This window comes from Anolis sagrei, chromosome 4 (assembly GCF_037176765.1).
Source record: "Anolis sagrei isolate rAnoSag1 chromosome 4, rAnoSag1.mat, whole genome shotgun sequence".
Classification (NCBI taxonomy): domain Eukaryota; kingdom Metazoa; phylum Chordata; class Lepidosauria; order Squamata; family Dactyloidae; genus Anolis; species Anolis sagrei.
This window is the reverse complement of record NC_090024.1, coordinates 52,727,924-52,749,724: the sequence shown is the minus strand read 5'-3', so window position 1 is coordinate 52,749,724 and position 21,801 is coordinate 52,727,924. Positions and strand designations below refer to the sequence as shown.

At 38.6% G+C, this 21,801-nt stretch overlaps 1 protein-coding gene across 1 annotated transcript; it reads left to right on the top strand.

The window, feature by feature from the left end:
• Nucleotides 1-13,945: 13,945 nt before the first annotated feature.
• Nucleotides 13,946-20,689, top strand: PPDPFL (pancreatic progenitor cell differentiation and proliferation factor like). Its single transcript, XM_060775285.2, has 5 exons — nucleotides 13,946-14,153; nucleotides 16,502-16,606; nucleotides 17,826-17,918; nucleotides 18,133-18,232; nucleotides 19,414-20,689. Exons 2-5 carry the CDS (start codon nucleotides 16,552-16,554, stop codon nucleotides 19,424-19,426), a joined length of 261 nt encoding a protein of 86 aa, XP_060631268.1. The 5' UTR covers nucleotides 13,946-14,153; nucleotides 16,502-16,551; the 3' UTR covers nucleotides 19,427-20,689.
• Nucleotides 20,690-21,801: the final 1,112 nt, after the last annotated feature.

Sequence of the window (21,801 nt, the reverse complement as noted above, 5' to 3'; positions counted from 1 at the left end):
TTGGTCATTCAGAGATGTGCCAATAAAAATCAAGTTGTACTGAATTTTATGCTGCTCTGGTCTCACCCAGTGAGCATTCAGACTGTGAAATAATACTTCTTCCATCTAGCAGACATTTATAAGCTTATAATGTAGATGAGGTTGTGCCATTGTTTCAACCTGTCTTAGCCTATAGGCTTATCCCCCCGTAGCTCCACTTTATCTTTAAAATGCACATAATACATATTTTGTTAAAATATGATAGGTAACAAATATACTTTTTATCTATTCATAAAACTTTCATTCTTTTATGATCCTATAACTCTAAATTTCAGACTTAAGTGTCTGCTCAGCACCATTGGAGATGATGATATTACACCCTAAAACTTACTATAACTGGGTTGCTGTGAGTTTTCTGGGCTGCATGGCCAAGTTCCAGAAGCATTCTCTCCTGACATTTCACCCACATCTATGGCAGTCATCCTCAAAGGTTGTGAGGTCAGGAGAGAATGCTTCTGGAACTTGGCCATACAGCCTGGAAAACTCAAAGCAACCCAGTGATTCCAGCCCTGAAAGCCTCCAACAACACATCTTACTATAGCTATATTGAAAAAAGATTGCAAATGTTGTTGTGGCACATTGGTCATATCTTTAGACATTAGGCTATGAAACCTATAAAAGCTGCAAAATTATAGCTCTGTTCTTCAGATCAACCTTTTCCCCCTCCAATCCTGGGTTTTCATGACAAACAATGCTCCATATAAGCTCCTGCCTCCAATCTTTCCCCCCCTTTTTTCTCTTAATACCTCCTTTACATCAATTGATCCATTTTGCATAATTTATGCTTTCTCAACATCAGAAATGTAGTTTAGATTACGAATTCATCAGATACACTTATAACTTTCATTCAGTTTGGCGATTTTATGAACTTTTTCTCATTCTTTGTAGAAGAACAAAGGTGAAGAATATGGAATTCACTATGAGAGGTAGGGAATTAAAGTAGAGATTCATTCAGGCCTATTTGGGGGTTAAGAACACCCATTCTGTTTCTAAAGAAGAATATCTTACAAATGCAACACTCCAAAATGTGTTTCTGAAAAAACTGCTATAGGAGAATATTGGCAAATCAAATACCCTTTTGCTGCATTTGGACAGGATTTTAAATTAGTCTTGCCAAGTCTTTTCACAAAGTGTATGGTAGACATTGCATGTCAAACTGCTGCATTTTGACTGCCAATTTCTTTCCAACAAAAAAGAGCTCCACTTAAAACACCTTTGCTAAAAAGTCTATTGCATTATTATTAATATTGTTATTATTATTATTATTAATTTTTATCCTGCTTTTCTCCCATGGGTGCAACTCAAAGTGGCAAATTATTTCCAAATGACTTGTTGAAGTGTTGCATTTAAATAGGCCCACAAGATTAAAATTATAGATATTAAGTGCAATAATATACATAAACAGAAAATGACTGTATAAGAGAGAGAGTCATGTAATGGAGCCATTTCAGGTGGCTGCAGTCTTATTATATAGTGGCCTCAAAGAAGATATTTTCATTTTATAGCAAACATGACTACTTGCATGCCATTATGGGGGGAAATGCTTTTTGACTTGAATCCTGTAGTTGATATAGATTTCATGGCTGGAACTTTGGCTCCAACAGGTCCACTGATGATGAATATTTTTTCATTTATAAGCATGGGGATGTAAATAAAAGTCTTAGTGGAGTGAGCCCCTTATGTTTGTGCTATGACCTTTCCTAGCTCCTACAACTAGTTGCCAGGTGGTGGGTGAAGGGCAATCCCTAATACTTAAGGAGAGTGATGAGTTCTTATTTGCAGAAAGACAGTATTCCAGTCTATTAGAATTAGTGACTTCTGTTGAAAACTTCACTCTTTCCCGCTCCCATGTCCCACCAGCATATATGATTTTTGATTAATCTTTACTCCTGAACCAGGTATTAGTGTATTTGGTAGGTTCTAACCTTCAGAGCTTTCTGGATGAAATGAATTATGTAGATCTGATTATGTAGATCTGTTTTTTTTTCTGGTTTCTGGCCTGGCTAGATATTTGGGCAGGAAGAGCATGATGCTGTTTCTTCCACTGGATCTCTTAGAGAAACCTTCATTGTGATGAATCATGGTATTCTTCTGGGATGTCTCTCTGTTATGGGTTACTGTGGCTATTTTTGGAGCCAAGTTCAGAAATATTGAGATTTGATAGCCTTAGTGTCTGATTATATCCAAGTCTAATTCTCTTATCTTTTTAGATAAATGTGTGGTATTGTAGTCCTAAACTAGTGTGAAATATCAGTAATAGACTGGATGAGGATGAACAAACTAAAATTTATTTCAGAGAAGACAAAGTTGCAGTTGAGCAATGAAAAAACAGTTCAGCTAACAGGGACTCTGTCTGTGATGGGCAGAGTTAGATTGCTCTTGAGGAGTCAGAGTTTCATTCTGGGTGTACTTTTCGATTCCGCTCTTAACATGGTGCATTTGCATTACTGAAGCGAAGGCATCAACTGTGCCTGTTCCTGGAGATCTAGTTACAGTCAGAGATGCATGTCTTGAAAGCAGTTTTGACTACTAGAACACCAATTATGTGAATCTTCCTTTGAAAAATATACAGAAACTTCAGCTACTCCAGAATACTGCAGCCAGACTGTTTACTAGAGATGAAGGCTAAAGAGAGTATGAAACTTTCTTGTAACAGAACTAGCCACAGGGTATAACTGTACCACAAATGTTTCCAGGTACAAATAAAAAGGTTGGTTATACCCTAAGATGTTCTGTTCTGCTTAAGATCAGGCTACATGAAGTACAAGCCATCTGGAGTTTGAGATCTTCAGGGACAACAATTCTGCTACCCCACAGTCAAGAGGAAACTGTATGCCCTACAATCAAGCTGTTTCTTCTCCCACAGTGGGATTTTGTTTGGTATATGTCTTAACTTTAAAGATACAAGATAAATGCTATCTGTGAGGGTGATGAAAATAACATGCAGTCAGACACCTTTTAGTATTCAGTGATTACCTTTCCAACAATGTGATGAAGTATCAACCTAACCTTCAGAAGCATTTGTGGCATAATACAAGAAAAACCTTTCTTAGTGGTACTTCTTATCAAGTAGGCTAGGTTGGGTCCTTCTGATACCCATTCCACAGGCAACCAACATATTGTTGTGTTATTGCTATTATTACACTATGTAAAAAACATTGAAAAAATTCTGTTCCTGGTTTGAAAGTATTATTTCCTGTTTAATTGTGTGGTACTTACTACTTATGTTGAAAGTAGTATTACTCCAGTAAAGTTTTTGTGCTTGCCACAAATTATGTTGAATTGGTTGAGATATTCACTGAAAAGCTATAGCAAAATGTGCTGCAGCATGGCCTGCAAAATAGTTTTTGCAGTTTCATAAACTTTTTCCATGTTTTTATGATAGAATCAATTAGGAAATGATATTTATAACCCATGAACAAAAATCATGTTACATAGTGTTATAGATACTGATTTGTCCATTCCAAGTTTGGTTTAAAGACAAGGCCCAATAAGAAAAAGATTGGTATCACAAGGTCGCCCACTGACTAATTGCATCTGAACAGTAATCAGTGTACTGGTTACTTTGCATTGTGCATACTGTATCTTTGTATCTTCAAGATATGTTTGTATTTGAATAATGGTACAGGAATACCTCAGTTAACAAAATGTTTTACAAAGTCTTTTTACATCACTCATATCCCCTTCTTCCACTGTACAACCAGAATTTTTTTAGCAGCATCAGTACTAGGAAGATAGTGAAGGAAGTTGAGAAGACAGGTGAAATACCTACTTCCAGTGCCAGGTTGGAGTACTGTATCTGTAACAATGCAGAAGAAGAAGCAGGAGAAGAAGGAGAAGCAGCAGCAGTTTGATTTGAAAATAAATTATTTTTCCTTAGTCAGTCCTATTCTATTTGTATGTACCCCTGCAATAGTGAAGGTAAACACAGATACTTCCAGAATCCCCTGCTGAGCATGTGTGAACAGAAAAAGAGAGTAGATATGTCTACATCACAAGCTATAACATTTTTTTAAAAAAAGGATAGATCTGTAGGTTTGCCAACCAACATGTAAATTATAAGGATATTGGAGACTGGTGAAAGAAAAAAAATACATGGGTACATTTTGGAGGAAGTTTTAAAGTGTCTCTAGAAGATTTTGTTTGCAAATTACCTCGCTTTTTTACATTGTGTATATTATATGGGCATTGAATAAAATGGTAGCTAAAACATACTGAAGTGCTTTTCTTTTTTCATGATGTAGGTTGCTATCCCTATTCTTTCAGTGTTATTTCTACCTCTGGTGCCAACTTTTCTGTTAAAGAAGTAATGCCCAAAATATATTTGCTTCATTAAAGGAAGTACAGTGTACTAAATATTCAACTATACATTTAAATTAGTATATGAAGATGTATTTTCTACTTTTTTTTATGATGTCATAGTGACCAAATTAGTCACATAAAATATAGGGAGATTAGATTAGCCCCCACCCTGTTCACTTTCCGCAGATACTTGAAGACTTGGATGTTCCAATGTGCCTCTGAATAATGGTTTAGCTAAGTCTGCCTAGCCTTAATCTTTTGGTTGGATCTTCAGCACTTTATTCCCATCCTTGGCCCTACAATTTGCATTGGCACAAGCTTTGTCTTGCCCTATTAGTCCCAAATCTGCACATGCCCATTTTTCTTGGGTACTGGTTGCTTGATATTTCGTTTATGTTTTATGATGTCTTACATTTTATTGGTTTTACTATTTGTATGCATTTTACAGTTATATGTTTTAAACTGTGTTACTTGTAACCTGTGTTTATATTGGCCTTGGTCCCCATTGAAGCCTCCCCGAGTCTCTTTGGGGAGATGGAGATAGGATACAAGAATAAAGTTTGTTGTTAATATTGTTGTCATCATCATCATCATCATCATCATCATCATCATCATCATCAAGTTTCATACATATATGGAAACCACTCTGAGTGGCCTGCAGGCTGAGAGGGGCAGTATATAAATGTAGCAAATAAATAAATAATATATTTTATCAGGCATATTTATTTAGTGTGAACAATAAAAGAAACCACTTCTGCTCTACACTACTAACTCTCCCTCATTCAGCAATCATGACACTTAGTCCTTCCTTCACTCCTTAGAACTTGTTATCATCACATCTGGGCCTCTTTTAGATTTATACCCCATGCATCATGTATATCATCAGGACTTAAACTATCAAAAACACTATAAAATGACCAATATATTAGAAGGCATTAAATCCTAGGAAAACTCTGTGTCCTATAAGTCTCCTTAATTGCTTATCTTGTCTAATTCAGGAAATAAAAATTGTATGGAGATGGCTCCACAGATGCTTGAAATCTCATTTGGTTAATTTAAAATACAGGTGGATAAATTACTGCCTAAATATGAATTCCTGGGAACATTGGCATTAAAGCTAGTTCAGACTGGCTGGCATGATCATTACCTAATGGCTAATAATATGAACTCTGACTTGCTATTTCAGAGATTTATAATATTGACAGAGATTTCATTTGATCCAATTCTGACATCACCTCCAATTTATTTATTTTATTTTCCCCTGTGAATGTAACACTCAACTATGAATAGTGAAATAATCAGAAATAAACCAAGGAATGTGCACAAAAGAGCTGGTCCTTAACCGCCCCCTTTGCCCTTTTTGCACTTCTAAAGCAGACCACAACTTGAGTGAGCTCATTCAGTATTCTGATCACTTCCAAAAAGCATGTTGATCGGTTTTCAAAGAGCTCTCTTCCTTTCTATCTGTCTTGTAATTTAAATTTTGAGTTCTGAAGTGTGCGTCCCACCTGGTGAGACTAAGATTTATTATCTTTATTCTTTATTTTGACACATTTCTAATGCTTAAGGCTACTTGTTGGAAAACATTTGAGACATGAAAACTATCAAACAATCCCAGATGAGAGCTATAAGCGGTGCATATGCTGTCCTAGAAATGAACAAAGCAAAAGACAGAGTGTTCTGGGGTGCTTAATCAATCTTGATGAGTATATAATTTGTGCGTCAACAGAAGAGGTATTTTAATTGATTCTAAAATGAATGGTGAATTTAAATGTGACAAGTAATGAAGCCCCTCAGCTTTAATGAAATAATATCAAACAACAGTCACCTCTGGGTTCATACAACATAGCCACTAAAAAAACACCAAAAAGACTCATTATCAGATAACCTTTTAACATCTTGATGTATTTATATGGACTTGAACTTTCCCTTCCTTTCTCTAGGGATGTAAATATTTGTAGAGTTGTGCAAATGGCTTGTTCAGAACATGATAATATTATTTTGTAGAGATTTGGGGAATTCATTTATCATTAAAAATGACCTTTGCAACCCGTTTTCCTGGAGTCATGTTGTAGTTGCATGCTCTGGTCTCAAAGTCTTGTTTAAGCAGTAGTGTCACCAGATCTGGTTACCAGTACAAAGGCCCGAGATTGAAGGGTACCAACAGCTCTAGGGATCATCATGGAAAAGCATGTGACACCCTTTTCAGTCCAAGTTGACCAAAGGGGAGAGGAAGAAGGAGAAAGAGTGCCCTTATTACTAATTTGGTACCTGAAATCCATTATGATGTACACTGTATATTCATGAACAGTAGTCTGAATAACAAACAAAAAAAAATCATGGCTGCTCAGCTATCATGGGAGATGGAACAAGCAACAATATTCTAAACTGTGAATTATTTTGAATGATCCTATCCTGAGTTACAATCATGTAGGTGTACTTTCTACACACTGGCCTAGATTTAACAAGATCTTACTCTGAAGAAAGAAAGCATATGCTAATCTACCTCTGAGTAAACCTCCTTCTAGCATCTGAATGTCAGTCAGCCTTACAGTCCCCAAAGGGGCAAGTTCCCCTCCAAGTGAGGAAATATGATTTGACAGGTGGTGGAAATACTGAGCCAAAGAATATGGATAAAATTAGTACAGATGTATGTTTAGCTACTCAGGAAGCCTTGAATGGAATACTTCTGACTCAACTGCAATCTAAACATTGCATAATGGGGTGCATAATGCCTTAACATATTCGATCTTTTGCTTTACCCAACATATGGACTATTTCCCAGCATCTAGTAAAAATTAAAACGTAAAGCAATTGAGTCTACTAAATTTAGCAGAAGTCCCACTTCCAGACACAGATCTCTGTCAGTTGTGCTATTTTAACCTGGGGCAAGCCTCCAAGTTTCCCATTCGGGAGCGTTAGTCTTTTAAGTTGCCATTTCAGACTCTGATAGGAGGTCATTGCAAATGCCACTAAAATATACTCAGTAATGTGTTTATTTGAATGGCTTTTTGCAACTTGTTTACATTCATGGGGAAATCTAAACACTAGTAGTCTTTAAAGCACTTCTGAGAAATGCTATAAAAGATACATTACTGAATCTGATGTTTTGGAGAAAGGACAAGACGTGCCACGGTAGTTGTTTTAAGGGATGGAGTAACGTGATCTGACTCATACAACAAGATTAAAACCTTCCCTACCCTTTGCCTCCATAGTTACAAGTTTGAAAAAGCGCCTTCTGAAAGTCCGTGAAAGATTATAGCGGTAATAAATGAGTCACTCTTCAAGGTGCTGCAAAGTCACTTTGTTGTTTTTCTTGTGAACTTCATGTAAATCAAGCAGTTCAAAAGTGACAGCTACAATCTTTCTGTACTTTAGATGAACAACATGGGACTTGGAGGACATCTGCATTTTATGTTTTGCCCACCCTTAGAGTTCTATCAAGAACTCAGTTGTACCTTTGTGCTGTTTCTTTTCCTGATGGGCAGCCGATACATCTGCTGAAATGCGCTCAGTGATTTTCACTAACATTTGAAATGTGTATGTTTGAACATTTGGACAGTACATATACGACACAAACACAGAGACAGTGTAACATGTGAATGCCCTATTAATTATATGGCTGTCTACAGTGATCGCTCATTTCTCATTTGTTCAACCCCAAGAGGTATATAGGCAGGGCCGTAGCAAAAATAAATAAATAAATAAATAAAAATCGGGAGGGTTGAAAATTTCAGGGGGGGGGTGTGTTTGAAGATTTCGGGGGGGGGGGGGTTGAAACCTGCCTCCTAGCTTACGCTGAAGCAAAGACCACAGCAGGGGCAGAGCAGCCTTCAATAGCCTGCAGCTCCGCCCCTGTCAACCACCTCCACCAAGTCTGGCCTCCTTAATGAGAGCATTCAATACCCCCCCCCCCGCCCAAACTTGGTTGCTTCGCTACATCGGCTATTGCCACAAGTAATGAGTGTGAATAAATTGTCAATATTTGCTTGAGACAGTGCTTGCAGTTCTGGATGGACTCTTAATTTTTTGCATCTCATAGACTTAGCATGGGGATTTGGTTAACCAGTTAAAATTTATGAGTAAACCAGGTTTTTTAACCTGAAATTTTGGGGGGGGGGGGGTGTTGAACCCCTAACCCCCCCCCCCTCGCTACAGGCCTGTATATAGGACCTAGTGTTTCTTGCCTAATGAAGAAACTATACTGTAGAATTAACACAGTCTCTTTAATTGCCATGGCTCAGTGATACAGAATTCTGGGATTTAGAATTGCAGTTTGTTGAGGCACCAGTACTTTTCGGCAGAGAAAGCAAAAGAGCTTTTAAAACTGCAACTCCCATAAGTCCATAACATTTACCAATGGCCCTTAAAGTGGTGTCAAATTTCATTAATTCTACAATGTAGATGCACTTGAGAATGCTTTTTACATTGTCAACTACATGAGTTTCAGTAATACTAGTGTGTCTACATATGCATTGCCTAAGAAAGGAACTGGACATAGGAGTCCAGCACCCAGAGATCTCCCATTCCGCTTGGAACAACAGTGAGATGAGTGCCAGGGAAATCAATAGTGGATTTGCTGATCCCATGGCAGTTGTTTTACCAGCTCTCTAATGCGTACCTTCTGCTGGCCTATGACCATAATAAAGATGTGTTTGTTTGTTATGTACCTTCTGTTTGATTTGTGTACAGTAAGTTCTCCATATCCACAGCTTTCAACCAATCATAGCTGAAAAGGTTTGGGAAAAATAATCCAAACAGCATATCTTGATTTTTCCACATGCTGCACACTATACTGATGTGTAGATCTCTCCTGTTGTAGCTTCTGCCATTTCACTGATCCTCTGGCACTTCATTGAGTTGTTTGCCATTTTATGTAAGGGTCATCATTTTACCGTGCCACTGAATATAAGAGCTATTCAGCCTCCCAAGATTTTGGTATCCACAGAAGGGTCCTGAACCAAACTCCGGCAGATACTGAAGCCCCACTGTATGGGTAATTCTGGCATGAGCTACCTGGCCCCTTCTTAATACTTCTCACCTAGTGCACTATAATTTGAACATTTGTTCACTACATTTATATAGCATTGCTTCTTTTAGTACATACAATATTCTTTAAACAGTTAAGTACAAGGTTAATAAAAACTGCTGGGATTATGCTACTGTTCTCTTCAAATCCTTTGAAAAGAATATAGAGTGAAGAGGAAAATGACTTTCCTTTTACAGTTCTATACATTCATATGTATGCTATTGTGTCCTACTTTACAAAGCTCTGTCCTTCAATTGAAGGGTTATCCTGTTGAATTTTTAATTCAGAGATGAAGGGCCATAAGAGTGGAGTGCAGGAGCCTTGAAATTGCCAATTAAGAGTGTCTGGAGACCAGACTGAACAAACCCACAGGCCACTTGGCCACAGTCTTTCCCATTCTGATATTTATCTTTCATTTAAAGTATAGTGATTCTTTCTAAAGGTATAAATCAGTATGTGCAAATCTTATGCAAATCCCTGTTCTCTTTTGTCCTCTTTTAACATGACATGCTTTTTTTTACTAGTTTATATTAGTCAGTATTGCCAATATTACTAAAGTGTGGAGCCCTATGCAAAAGTGTAAAAAACAAAACAAAACACCAAAGCCTCATTAGGCAATAAGTATTGGGTAAAAGGTACAGGTTTCCCCTTGACATTAAATGTAATCAAGTCCGACTCTGGGGGTGGTGTCCACCTGCATTTCTAAGCTGAAGAGCCAGCGTTGTCCGTAGACACTAGGTCATGTGCCCAGCATGTGGGGGTCATGGGAAATGTGGCGTACAAATAATGTAAACATTTGCATGTTTTTGAACTGCTAGGTTGGCAGAAGCTGGGGCTAACAACGGGAACTCATTCCATCCCACAGATTTGAACTGCTGACCTTCCAGTCAGCAAGTTCTGCATCTTAGCGATTTAACCTGCTGCGCTACCATGACCCCTATAAGTACTGGGTACCTCTTGCTGAATAAGAAATAAGAAATTACTGTCACTGCAGATTGGTAGTGTAATTATGGCTGGATCTACACTGCCGTATCATCCAGTTTCAGAATGCAGATTAACTACATCAAATTAGATTATATTAGTCATATAATCCACTTTGATGTAGGTAATCTGTATTCTGATAATGGATTATATGGCAGTGTAGATACAGTCTACATTAACAATATAAGCATAAAATAAGAGCCATGTTGGATCACACTGAAGAGATGCTTATTTAAACCAATATTCTGTTCATACAGTGGCCAACCATACAGGTCCACATGAGAAGTCCATGAACTGGAAATAAACACGGTTTTGCTCATGAAACAAAGTTTGTGCTCACCAAACCATTTTAAAAAAAGGTTTCACTATTTCAGCCAAGCATCAGGACAATTTTGAAATTTTTTGACTTTGAAATTCTGGATATTTGTACAATATATCCAGAGGTAACAGATGAGGAGATCTGGTCTGTGGCTGGAGGCCTTTGTTACAGGACTAGAATGAAATCATCTAGAGATGTTTGCTGTGAAACACAGGTATACTTCAATTAACAAATTTGGATTCCAGAATTCTGAATAAGCTTGTACCATTTTAATTCAAAGTCATTGGTATCATTCTTCCTCTGTGGATTTTGTCTAATTATCACTTAAATTTGTGACAATAAATTCCACAGTTTCATTTGATGATGCACTACATAAAGAAATAACAACAACAAGAACAACAACAATTTTATTTTTAACCTGCCTTCTCTCCCCAAGGGGACTCAGGGTGGCTTCCAAAAACAAAAGACAAACATGCAATACCATGTGCAGTGACAAGATAAAACAAAACAAACAAACAAGTAAAATTTGTGATTTGATGTACATATGTAAGGCATTGAATTTTGCCATTGTTTCTGTGTAAACCTCTTTGAGTCCCTCCCGGGGTGAGAAAAGCGATTTATAAATAACTAGCTGTCCCTTGCCACGCGTTGATGTGGCCCAGTCTGTTGATCTGGAAAATAAAGTAATGAGAAAGTGTTGGTTTCTAATATATGTAATTTCTTTCTGCTTGTGGGTAAAGAGTATTTCTTGCTGTTTCTTTGTCAGTGTTGACGTGGAGATTGTCTGGTTTGCCTACTCTGGAACATGCAACATATACTTGTCCTTCTTTAGGGGTCCCTTTCAAATCTATGATACCATATCTCTCTGTGTGAATCATATCTACCTATATCTATGGCTGGATGGCTCTTTGTCAGGAGGGCTTTGATTACGTTTTCTTTCTCTGGTGAAGGGAGTTGTACTGGATGGCCTTGAGTATTTTCTGTTGGTCATGGGGATTCTGTGTGGGAAGTTTGGCCCAATTCTGTTGTTGGTGGGGTTCAGAACGCTCTTTGATTTTAGGTGAACTATAAATCCCAGTAACTACAACTCCCAAATGTCAAGGTCTATTTCCCCCAAACTCCATCTGTGTTCATATTTGGGCATATGGAATATTCGTGCCAAATTTGGTCCAGATCCATCATTGTTTGAGTCCATGGTAGTCTCTGGATGTAGGTGAACTACAACTCCCAAACTCAAGGTCAATGCTCATCAAACCCTTCTAGTGTTTTCTGTTGGTTATGGGAGTCCTGTATTCCCCGGTTGTTTCAATTCTATCATGCTATTTGATTGTAGGTGAACTATAAATCCCAGCAACTACAATTCCCTATCTATCTATCTATCTATCTATCTATCTATCTATCTATCTATCTATCTATCTATCTATCTATCTATCTATATCTATGGCTGGATGGCTCTTTGTCAGGATTACATTTTCTTGCCCTGATGAACAGAGGTGGATTGGATGGCCTTAAGTATTTTCTGTTGGTCATGGGGTTCTGTGTGGGAAGTTTGCCCCAATTCTGTCGTTCGAGGGGTTCAGAATGCTCTTTGATTGTAGGTGAACTGTGAATCCCAGTGACTACAGCTCTCAAATGTCAAGGTCTATTTCCTCCAAACTCCATCTGTGTTCATATTTGGGCATATTGAGTGTTTGTGCCAACTTTGGTCCAGATCCATCATTGTTTGAGTTCACGGTGCTCTCTGGATGTAGATGAACTACAACTCCAAAACTCAAGGTCAACGCCCACCAAACCCTTCCAGTATTTTCTGTTGGTCATGGGAGTTCTGTGTGCCAAGTTTGGGTTCAATTCCATCGTTGATGGAGTTCAGAATGTTCTTTTAGTGTAGGTGAACTATAAATCCCAGCAACTACAACTCCCAAATGTCAAGGTCAATTTTCCCCCAACTCCACCAGTGTTCACATTTGGGCATATTGAGCTTTCATGCCAAGTTTGGTCCAGATCCATCATTGTTTGAGTCCACAGAGATCAGAATGCTCTTTGATGGCAGGTGAACTATACATCCCAGCAACTACAACTCCCAAATGACAAAATCAATTCCCCCTCAACCCCACCAATATTCAGATTTCAGCATACCCGGTATTTGTGCCCAGTATTTGTGGTCCAGTGAATGAAAATACATCCTGCACATTGGATAGTTACATTACAATTCATCAGTCTCTGGTGGTGCAGTGGGTTAAACTGCTGAGCTGCTGAACCTGTTGACCAAAAGATTGTAGATTTGAATCTGAGAGTGTTGTGAGCTCCATCTGTTAGCCCCAGCTTCTGCCAACCTAGCAGTATGAAAACATGCAAATGTGAGTAGATCAATTGGTACCACTCTGAAGGGAAGGTAATGGCACTCCATGCAGTCATGGCCACATGTCCTTGGAGATGTCAACGGACAATGCAAGCTCTTTGGCTTAGAAACGGAGATGAGCACCAACCCACAGAGTTGGATGTGACTGGACTTAATGTCAGGGGCAAACCTTTACCTTACCTTCATAAGAATAGCAAAATTACACTTATGAAGTAGCAACGAAAATAATTTTATGGTTGGGGGTCACCACAACATGAGGAACTGTATGAAGGGGTTGCGGCATCAGGAAGGTTGAGAACCACTACTGTAGGTGCACCTTTAGCCAGGAATGAAGGATGCATTGACAACCAAGCATGAGCAAACTTTGGTCCTCCAGGTGTTTTGGACTTCAACTCCCACAATTCCTAACAGCCGGTAGGTAATTGAAGTCCAAAACACCCGGAGGGCCGAAGTTTGTCCATGCCTGATGCATCCTGAGATTCCTCCATTCATGAAGGTCTATTGGATGACCCTTGGGCTCTAACATAACGAGAGAAGCGTCTCTTTCTGTATTTCTTTCTCCAGCTTGGGCATATTGTTTATGCCAGGCCTAAAGGCCGCTGGAGGAATGCGACTCTTGGAAGAAGGCTGCCTTGAGGGGAGAGCACGCGTCCCGCCCCCTTCAGTCATTCGGGCGACGCGTGTCCCCATCGCGCTCCTTGCACTTTTGTTGTTGTCCTTGCCGTTGTTATAGGCAGCGAGGGAGGGAGGGAGGGAGGAAAGCGTGCTCCGGCTGCCCTGACCCGGGTTGAGCGAGGACAAGGCTCCACGGGGCTGAACCATGAGCCAGGCTTCTGCGCCGCCCTTCTCAAATGTCACCCCCCCCCCCTCCGCCCGCAACCCAAAAGGTCCTCCATATAAAGCCAGGCAGGAGCAAGGCAGGGCAATCAGGCAGGCTGCAAAGGGAGAGAGGCGCCTCTGTCCTTTACTGGCCAGCAAACCTTGAGACCTTCTGCGTCTTGTGGCTGAAGTTGTCCCAACAGAAGCGTGGGCTGTTTGCAGAACTCGAAACTTCGGATCTTCGGGAAAGAAAAGCTTCTTTTTCGAGGGAAAGGGTTGCAGAAGCAGGCAACGGGGCCATCCAGGTAATTGAAATCTTCTTTCCCCTTTCTACACTGGAGAATTAATGCAAACTGTCATGGTTCAAGGCTATGGGATCCTAGGAGTTGGAGTTTGGGGAGGCACCCGCACTCTTTGGCTGAGAGGGCAAAAGACCTCCTTAGGCCTCTCCATAAAAACCATATAACCCAGAATTTCAAGGCAGGAAATCTCACATTATCTGCTTTGAACAGGAATATATGGCAGTGTGGACTCAGATAATCCATTTCAAAGCAGATATTGTGAGATTTTCCGCCTTGATATTCTGGCTGTGTGGAATGGTCCCTTGTCAAACTACAACTCCTAAGATTCCATAGTATGGAACCATGGGAAAATGGTGTCAAGCTTCATTAATCATACACTACATAACATAATTCTTATTTCCTAATTGGTTTCCCATAAAAACATGGGAAAAGTTTATTGAACTGCCAAAATTTGGGCCCTTCCACACAGTCATATGACACAGAATATCAAGGCAGAAAATCCCACAATATCTGCTTTGAACTGGGTTGTCTGAGTCCACACTGCCATATATCCCAGTTCAAAGCAAATGATGTGGGACTTTATTCAGCTATATGGAAGGGACCTTAGTTTTTGTGGGACATCCTGCAGCACATTTTTCTATACCTTTTCAATGAATATCTCAAGTAATTCAACTAGTTTGTGGCTGCCATGAAAACAACGTTTCTGGAGTATAATTGCTTTCAGAGTTAATAAGTACCATACATTTAAATGGGAATACCACTTTCAAACCAGGGATAGAGCATTTTTCAAATTTTGTTACATAGTGTTGAGCAATGTAAATACATCTTTCATGCCTGCTTTCTCCTCCTCTTTTCCTTGGGGTGCTGTGGAGGTATATTGTTTATAGATGAGTATCTCCTCGGGTGTTCTGCAGTTTGGTAGCAGGAAGCAGAAAAGTATATTTCCAGAAATAATTGAAATAATTCAAACTACAGGAAAGGAGATTCCACCTGAACATTAGGAAGAACTTCCTGACTGAGAAAGCTGTTCAGCAGTGGAGGCTCCTTCTTTGGAGGCTTTTAAGCAGAGGCTGGATGACCATCTGTCAGGGATGCTTTGAATGCAATTTTCCTGCTTCTTGGCAGGGGGTTGGACTGGATGGCCTGTGACGTCTCTTCCAACTCTATGATTCTATGAAAGTTGATTTTCAAAGGTTATGCTTGGACTGAATTGGAGTACTTGCCCTCCTGTATTATGATTTTGAGTCAACACAGTTGCATCTGCATTGTAGAATTACTGCAGTTTGTCACCATTATAACTGCTATTGGCTCAAGGTTATGGAATTATGGGGATTGTAGTTTTACAAATTTTGTAGCCTTCTCTGCCATGGAGTGCTGATGCTTCACCAAATTGCAACATTGGTGAGTCCATAGCAGTTAAGAAGTAAATGTACAAAAAGAAACTTTTTGGGGGGGCGGGGCGGGTTGATGTTCAGGATTTTGCAGCCTACATGATGTGCAGGCATCTTGGCCTGATCTTGAATATTATATGGAAATAGAAGTCTGTTTGGTACACTGTGGGCTGCCGGAGAAGTCAGTGCTTAGATTAGAAAACACAATTGTAGAAAAAGCAAAGTGATGGAGCACTTGCTTTTATGCACAGTAACTCCCAACACTGATTTTGGATATTTCCAGGTAATAGTTAATGTGAAATATTTCAGCCAGAAAGCTGTGGAATGCTGCTCCCAATCAAAGCAGATACTTCTAAACTACCGTAGATGGACAAATAGTCTCAATTTGGGTGTAAGATAAAGTCCTTTGTTCTTGAGGAGTTTTTGCATGGTGACTTCTATATGTTCACAAAGAGCATGTGTGGTGGAATGGTTAAAGAATTGGATTACAATTCTGGAGACCAGGGTTTGAATCCCTACTCAACCACAGAATTAGATGAGCCTGGTCAAATCACACACTCTCAGCCTCAAAGGAAGGGAAAGGCAATCTTTTTCTGAACAAATCTTGACAAGAAAACTTGACAGGTCTCCACAAGTTGGAAACAACTTGAAGTCATATAACAACAATAATTGTATGGACATTTACTTCCATATGCATACAGATATACTTATGTTTTTGAAGCAGTATAAGCTAAGGAGTTTATGCTCATGTGATGAGCATAAGACTCTGGATCTTGGGACACATATAAGAAAGATCTATATACAGAACTTACTATCCAAAATGATTTTTTGTTTCCTACAAGAAAGCCAAACTATCCCAGATCTGTGATTTATATTGCAAGTCTGCAATAAAGTATAACAGAGATCTGTATCCTGGTGTACACTGTTAACAAAATTTTTCCCATTTCTTTTGACTTGCAGGTGCCCCTAGATATAAGTCTTGCTTCTTACTACTCCAAAGGACCATTGTGATGGCATCAGTGCCCTCAGCTGGCTGCCTTGCAGCCAAGAACCAGTACTACCGAAGTAAGTTTCTTGTTTTACAATTGAAGACCAATGACATGATCTCCAAAACTTGTGTGTTTCTGTATAAAGGGCACAGGATGACATATTTTGAAATTTGTGTTCAGGATTGACCCTAAACCCAAAAGTGCAAGCAAGAAATGCCTTTGGTACATTTGATCAGTTTACTAGACTCTCTCTCTCTCTAATCGTATTTGTAGTCCATTTCAAGACACTAACGCACAATCTGCATATACAGTCAGCACTCCATATTCATGAGTTCTGCCATGCAAGGCTTGAAAATATTTTTAATGCAAAAATTGCACCTTGGTTTTGCCATGTTATATAAGTGACACCAATTTACAATGCCATTGCATATAATGGGAATTTGATATCTATGGGGGATATTGGAACCAATCCTCAGCAGACACCAAGAGCCCACTTGATGTTATATTGCTGTGATATGCACATATGGATCCAATCTTTGCAATTGATATAAATGCTATTAGTTTGAATAGGTGTTAATGTAAATATTCAGTGAATACTCTCTTCCTACCATAAACATGGATACAGTATTGGCCACACACATCTGCCTTGCAGCCTTTTTCATTTAAGAGAAACATTTGATACATGTGTTTAATTACTTGAAAGAGAATTGGGTATATAGAAGGCCAAACTTCGGCCTTCCATGTGTTTTGGACTTCACCTCCCACAATTCCTAACAGATGGTAGGCCGTTGGGAATTGTGGGAGTTGAAGTCCAAAATAACCTGGTGGGCCAAAATTTGCGCATTTCTGGTTTATAGACTGTTGCAGGTCTTTCTTGGTTCTGGTGCCTCCTCAATGCAGTTTTCCCAGCAAGTTACTTGATTTGTCTGTTCTTAACTATAATTCCACTGACATTTGAGTAGGTCCCATAGGAGAAGCTTTTAATCTATTCTTCTTTGAATGTATTTAATATACTTAACTATATCAATTAAGTTTTCCCCTATGTAGCTCCTTTCTTCTGTCAAAGCAGTTGTCATTTAATAACAAAGGGGTAGAAGACTAGACTTTGATGGAAAAAATAAGCATAGCATATATTTCTTATCATTTGAAGAGGTTTTTCCCCATTGTAACATACACAAATATTGCACTGTATTAAAGATGGAGAGAGAATCCCATATCTTTTAAAATGTTGGATGAAAAGTGTTGTTTTTCTCCTTTTTCACAAAGCTAACATACAATTTATTTTTCACACACAGCACGACTGAATTCCGACTCCAGTGTTTCTTCAAGCAGTTCATCTTGCTGTTCTGAACCCATGACCTTCTCAGACCAAGACAAACACTTCCACGGTATGCTGGCTCTTTAAAAGTTATTAGCCATAATTGGAATAGTTGAGTGCACTTGTGGGAATCATTTGTACGTTTAGTTCTCTATATTTTCAGCGAGCTGAAGTGTACTTTGCTTTCTCTGAACTTTCTGAGTCACTAAAATTAATAGTCTTTTTGTGACCCTGGAGTTTTATTGCTCAGTTATTCACTGACACTCTATTATGTACATTTTTAGGTTTACCTGATGTGTTTGAAAAATGTTGGTGGATAAAAAGCTTTTTCCACTGTGAACCAACACCTCAGAATGTTGGCAGGAAAACCTTGTCAGCCAGTAGGTAAGAGTTGCTTTTTTCTGAGAGACACAATTTCGTTGAATTTATATCCTCCTAGATTTAGAGGAATATCTTGTGAATTGGTCAGTTTCTACATTAAAGAATTGTAGAGAGTAACTCACAGCTAAAATTAACATCATAATAAACCCAATGAGTTTGAGTTTGAGTACTGAATGCCAAACCATGTCTCTATGTCCTCATGCCCTTCCTCCAGAAGTAAACTTTCCCTTGACCCAAGTGTCTTCCATTAATGGAAGAGAACCTTCTGTTTGTGAAGAGACCAATCTGGATCTAGCTCAGAAATCTGGAAATAACTCCCATTGATATTACTTGGTTTGAGTTTCATCTGTGCACATATTTAATCTGGGAAGATGAATCAAAAGAGATTTCGGTATGGTCTCATTGATGCTAGCCAGACTAAATGTTCATAATTATCAAGATCTTCAGTATCCCACGACTACAACTTTTCACAGCTAAAACTACAATAAGCTTGTAATTTCTCTTATCTGATGTCTTCAATTTAGTAGTACCAGACAACCTTGTTTAAAGTCAGTCAAAAGTAGAGTCTTGCTTATCCAATCTTCATTCATCCACCATTCTGTGTTATCCAACGCAGTCTGCCTCTCACCCGGATCCACAGCTGTTTCAATATATTGCAATGTTTGGGTGCTAAATTTATAAAAAACACTAATTACTACATAACATTACTGTGTATTGAATGACTTTTTCTGTCCATTTGTTGTCAAACATGATGTTTTGGTTAATTTGTAAAATCATAATGTAGTTTGACATTTAATAAGCTTTTCCTTAATCTCTCCTTATTATTCAACATTTTCGCTTATCCAACGTTCTGTCAGCCCATTTATGTTGGATAAGCGTGACTCTACTGTATCTAGTAGATTCAATACGGCATCACTTCTTAATTGATTCAGAAACTTGTTTTCTATTGGTTTGCAAACATGAATTGCTATTCCCCATTTTGAAAACAAAAAGGGTTTAAAGGGGAGTTGAAATCTATAAAATTTATTGTCAAACTGCAAACAAGGTTAAATTTTGATAGTTGCAATGGCTATATAAAATTGTAGTAGGAATAATTTTATATGTAGTTCCACATTCTACCAACATTTTGACAACAATTCTTTATAGTATTTATAATTGATTGGATTTCTTTTATTCCTTGACAGTGCAAATAGCTGATTTGGACATCAAGCTGAGTGTTCCTAAATGACTTCACACACAGAGACATTTCTTGAAATGGATTTAGCCCCATGAAGAAAACAAACTGCTTGAAATTTCAGTTTTGAGAGAAGGAGCTATCCACAGCTTATTCATAAGGCAATCATCATTTCGACTGACTATGTCTGATGCAGAGTTCTCGATAGTGAACAGGTGTTTTCGGCTTCATAATGACTTTTACATATTATTGGAAGAAATGCAAATGAAAAGTCTTGTTGTGTCTTCTAATTGCCCAGGGTTTCCTTTGCTAAATTGAAAAGCTTCTCCTAAATTGCATGGGACAAAACGATGCAAGGTTATTCTGTCTTAACTCCAAGCAGAGTGATGCTCTCATTAACAGTAAAATAAGCAAGTTTGTCCCATTAAGTTTGATGTTTTGTTAGCTGTGCTGCTTCCATACTTGTTTTTAAATTAAATCTGTTGAGGAGAAGTGCCAAACACAGGTTTATAACTACCATTGATCAAACCTGAGAAGGAACCATGTTAAAGCTTGATTTAAGGAAGGCTGTAGGCTTGTTTGTTTTTAAGAAAGACATTGCATATAGCCTCATGTATTACTTGGAAGCAGTCGTTTTGATTTCTTCAAAGAATATGCAAACTTAATCCTATCACATAACGAGTACAAAGTGTGCAAACACAGTCTTATATCATGTTGCTAGTATGAAGACATGCACTGTTTAACATCACTGTGCTGTAACTATTTTTGTCATTATGTTTGACATAATTTGATTTTTCTTGAATAATTTCAAAATAATAGTTACAGAGCATTTTATATTACCATGTGTCCTTCTTAAGTTGTAACATGTGTGCCTTGCTCATGCTTGACTGGCCATGTGTGGATGCATGATCAACTGAAAAAGGGAAAATTTAGTGGCGAGAAAAGAATGTAAGGCAAGTAAATCAATGCAATAGGTATCCCATAGGTCAGTGGTTCTCAACCTGTGGGTCCCCAGATGTTTTGACCTTCAGCTCCCAGAAATCCTAACAGCTGGAAAACTGGCTGGGATTTCTGGGAGTTGTAGGCCAAAGCACTCAGGAACCCACAAGCTGAGAACCACTGATCTAGGAAGAGACAGTCTGTTTTAATTTGTGAACTCACATTTCAGTTTGCTCATCCTTCTCTATGTAACCATTTTGTATAGTGCGATCAGTGCAATTTCTTGAATGTACAGAATTAAGTATTTTTTTTACTAAGTTTTGTATTAATAAAGATTAATAAATATGTTTTTGTGGTCATTTGCTGTGAACAAGGAGAAGCCACTTGTAATAAACATATATCTGTCATGGATTCCTTACACACATTTGCATGTATCATATTTAACGTGTTTAAGGCTTTCAAGGCCAGAATCACTGAGTTGCTGTGAGTTTTCCGGGCTGTATGGCCATGTTCCAGAAGCATTCTGTGCTGACATTTTGCCCACATGTATGGCAGGCATCCTTAGAAGTTGAAAGATCTGTTGGAAACTAGGCAAGTGAGGTTTATATATCTGTGGCATGTCCAGGGTGGAAGAAAGAACTCTTGTCTGCTTGAGGCAAGTGTGAATGTTGTAATTGGCCAGCTTGATTAGCATTGAATTGCCTTGCAGCTTCAAAGCCTGGCTGGTTGCTGCCCTTTTGTTGGGAGTTGTTAGCTGGCCCTGATTATTTCATGTCAGGAATCCCCCCCTTTTTTTTTAGTATTCCTCTTTATTTACTGTCCTGATTTTATAGTTGTTTAATACTGGTAGCCAGATTTTGTTTATTTTCATGGTTTCCTCCTTTTTGTTGAAACTGTCCACATGCTTGTGGATTTCAATGGCTTCAAAAATAGGGAAATTCCTGACATGAAACAATCAAGGCCAGCTAATACTTCCCAACCAAGGATTTCCCCAAGCAGAAATCAGCTAGGCTTTAAAGCTGCAAGGCCATTCAATGCTAATCAAGCTGGCCAATTGCAACATTTGCACTTGCCTCAGGCAGAGAAGAGTTCTTTCTCCCACACTGGACTTTCCACAGATATATAAAACCCATTTTCCTAGTTTCCAACAGATCTCACAACATCAGAGGATGCTTGCCATTGATGTGGGCAAAATGCCAGGAGAGAATGCTTCTGGAACATGGTCATAGAGCCTGGAAAATTCAACAGCAACCCATGTATCATATTGTTTGCACAAACATACATAAGCATGGAACTACAGTTTTAAATTTCTCCCTAGCCATTTATTATAACTAATTTGTAATGCCCCCAAACAACCAAGGATCACTAGAAGCAGTGATCACAGTTTGAAATGCTACGAAGACTAGATTATGGTGAAAATATTCTTTTTCACTTATCCATTGGGATAATGCAGATATCC

Excerpts from the sequence above, each read along its gene's own strand:
- PPDPFL (XM_060775285.2), top strand. The coding sequence starts at position 16,552 with ATGGCATCAGTGCCCTCAGCTGGCTGCCTTGCAGCCAAGAACCAGTAC. Across the intron at positions 16,607-17,825 it reads CAAGAACCAGTACTACCGAA|CACGACTGAATTCCGACTCC; the intron begins GTAAGTTTCTTG and ends TTTCACACACAG. Across the intron at positions 17,919-18,132 it reads CCAAGACAAACACTTCCACG|GTTTACCTGATGTGTTTGAA; the intron begins GTATGCTGGCTC and ends GTACATTTTTAG.